The 1979-nt window shown below is 27.2% G+C and overlaps 1 protein-coding gene across 1 annotated transcript in view; it reads right to left on the bottom strand.

Annotated features, from left to right (window-relative positions):
• LOC107751924 (nuclear pore complex protein Nup85-like) overlaps window positions 1-1979 on the bottom strand; it is a 10372-nt gene that overhangs the window by 2633 nt on the left and 5760 nt on the right. The window contains exons 9-12 of the mRNA XM_016567740.1: window positions 1199-1206; window positions 1024-1130; window positions 852-935; window positions 560-625 (exon numbers count right to left, since the gene is read on the bottom strand). Of these exons, the coding sequence (XP_016423226.1) occupies window positions 560-625; window positions 852-935; window positions 1024-1130; window positions 1199-1206 (265 nt within the window). The remainder of the gene's footprint in view (window positions 1-559; window positions 626-851; window positions 936-1023; window positions 1131-1198; window positions 1207-1979) is intronic.

Raw genomic sequence — 1979 nt, 5'->3', positions numbered from 1 at the left:
ATGCAAAAGAAATCAGAAAGGGGGCCAACACTTTTTCACACCACTGTATGTGTATATATATATATATATATATATATATATATATGCAAAATATAAATTAAGAAAATAATTTAAATTATTATATATTATGTAATTATATTTTTTTTAAATAATTAAGTTAAATAATACATTAACAAATTTGTATTAATGTTTATTATATATGAAATATATCTAAAATTATTAAATTTAAAATATATAATTGAATATGAAAATATTGCTGAATATATTAATTAATACTTGTATAAAAATTTAATATTTTAAATAAATTGTAATTATTTTATAAGTATTTATATTTTGCATAAAATGATTATTACATATTGATATATTGGAGAAAATAATGCTTTACAATGATGGGGAAATTTACTGTCATGAAAGTTACTATATAACTTGATAAAACTATTTTTTTGGAAAATATAATTTCTTATTTTTCTTTTAGGGTAAAGTGTGATCTAGACTTGTTTTCATGAGATTGAACACTTTAGTCCTCAGTCTGCAGAGATAAATAATGGTTTTCAATCACCTGTGATGCGTGAAGAGACCCGAGGCATACTCTAAAACCAGAAACTCACGCAGATTAGACCCAAAACTACAAAAACACAAAACCAGAACGGAGTTATGAGCATCACATCAACCAAAACCTTCTCAAAGAGCCACGTGAATCTGTAGGTTTAGCTCATTTACATATATGAATGGAAAATGGTCCTAAAACACTAAAATATGATTTTTTTCATGGGCAAGAAATCTTGACTGACATAAGTGTACAATCATTAGTCTGTCAGATCTGAACGCTTGATCTGATGTGAGATACGCACTGGAGGTTGTGCGACTGCAGGAGTTTGCAGTGATCCAGCAGGTCTGTCAGATGAGCCACGAACCACCAGTTATTGAGCGCGATGCTGCAGAGACATCAAACGTCTGTGTTAGTTTGGAGGATTCAGACTCTTCTTCTGAATGTGTGTCTGTACTGAGAGAGTGTTAACGCAACTGCAGTCTTTGATCACCTGATGCAGGTCAAACTCAAAGGCTGACAGCAGGATGATGTCCAGAGGCTCCGGAGACGCCCGCGGACCCAGAAACATGTTCATGCTTGACTGCAACACAAACACAAGGTCAGTATGACATATGGAGCTGGACAGCTGGAGTTTATAGCTTTATTCACAGTGGAATCTATCAAATCAAGTTCAGATATCATGACTTAATTGTCAGCTGTTTGTATGATATCAGGCAGCTTTGCTTGTACTGCATGCTGGGTTATTATAGTTAGCTAAAACTAAAACCATAAAAAAAAAACACTTTTATTTAAAAAAAAATGTTTTTTTTAAAAACACATAATAAAAACACAATTTTATTCAGCTAGTTGTCAAAGCAACATTTCTAATTTTCATTTAACTTGATTATTTTAGATATAAAAATAAAATAATTCAAAGTATGAAAAACTTTAGCAGAAACATATATTAAAACATTTTATATATTTTATTTCGGCTAGATGTCAAGGCAACATTTCTAATTTTCATTTACTTTAACTTAATATACTAAAACAACCATAATAAACCACAATAAAAATAAATAAATAAACAATAATAAAAAGCAATAAAAAAAACTACAGATAAATAGAAGAAAACTATAGACAAAACAAATTTTTAAAAAATCATTAAAAATGACAAACATGCATCAGAACTACTAAAACTGTAAAAGGAAAACATTAAAATAAATGAATATTAAAATAAAATAAACTTTAACTAAAATAATTTATATATATATATATATATATTTAGTTCAGCTAGTTGCCAGGGCAAGAATTATAATAAAATAATAAAATAGAAATTCCAAAAATGAAAAAGAAAATATTACAAAGAAAAAAATAAACTAATTAAAAATATTGAAATAAACTTTATCTAAAATAAAATAAAATAAAACAGTAAATGGTAAAAAAAAAAAAA

The sequence above is a fragment of the Sinocyclocheilus rhinocerous genome, unplaced genomic scaffold, assembly GCF_001515625.1.
Source record: "Sinocyclocheilus rhinocerous isolate Xijiao unplaced genomic scaffold, SAMN03320098_v1.1 scaffold3235, whole genome shotgun sequence".
Taxonomy (NCBI): domain Eukaryota; kingdom Metazoa; phylum Chordata; class Actinopteri; order Cypriniformes; family Cyprinidae; genus Sinocyclocheilus; species Sinocyclocheilus rhinocerous.
The sequence above is the reverse complement of the archived record's forward strand: the minus strand, read 5'-3'. Positions and strand labels throughout refer to the sequence as shown.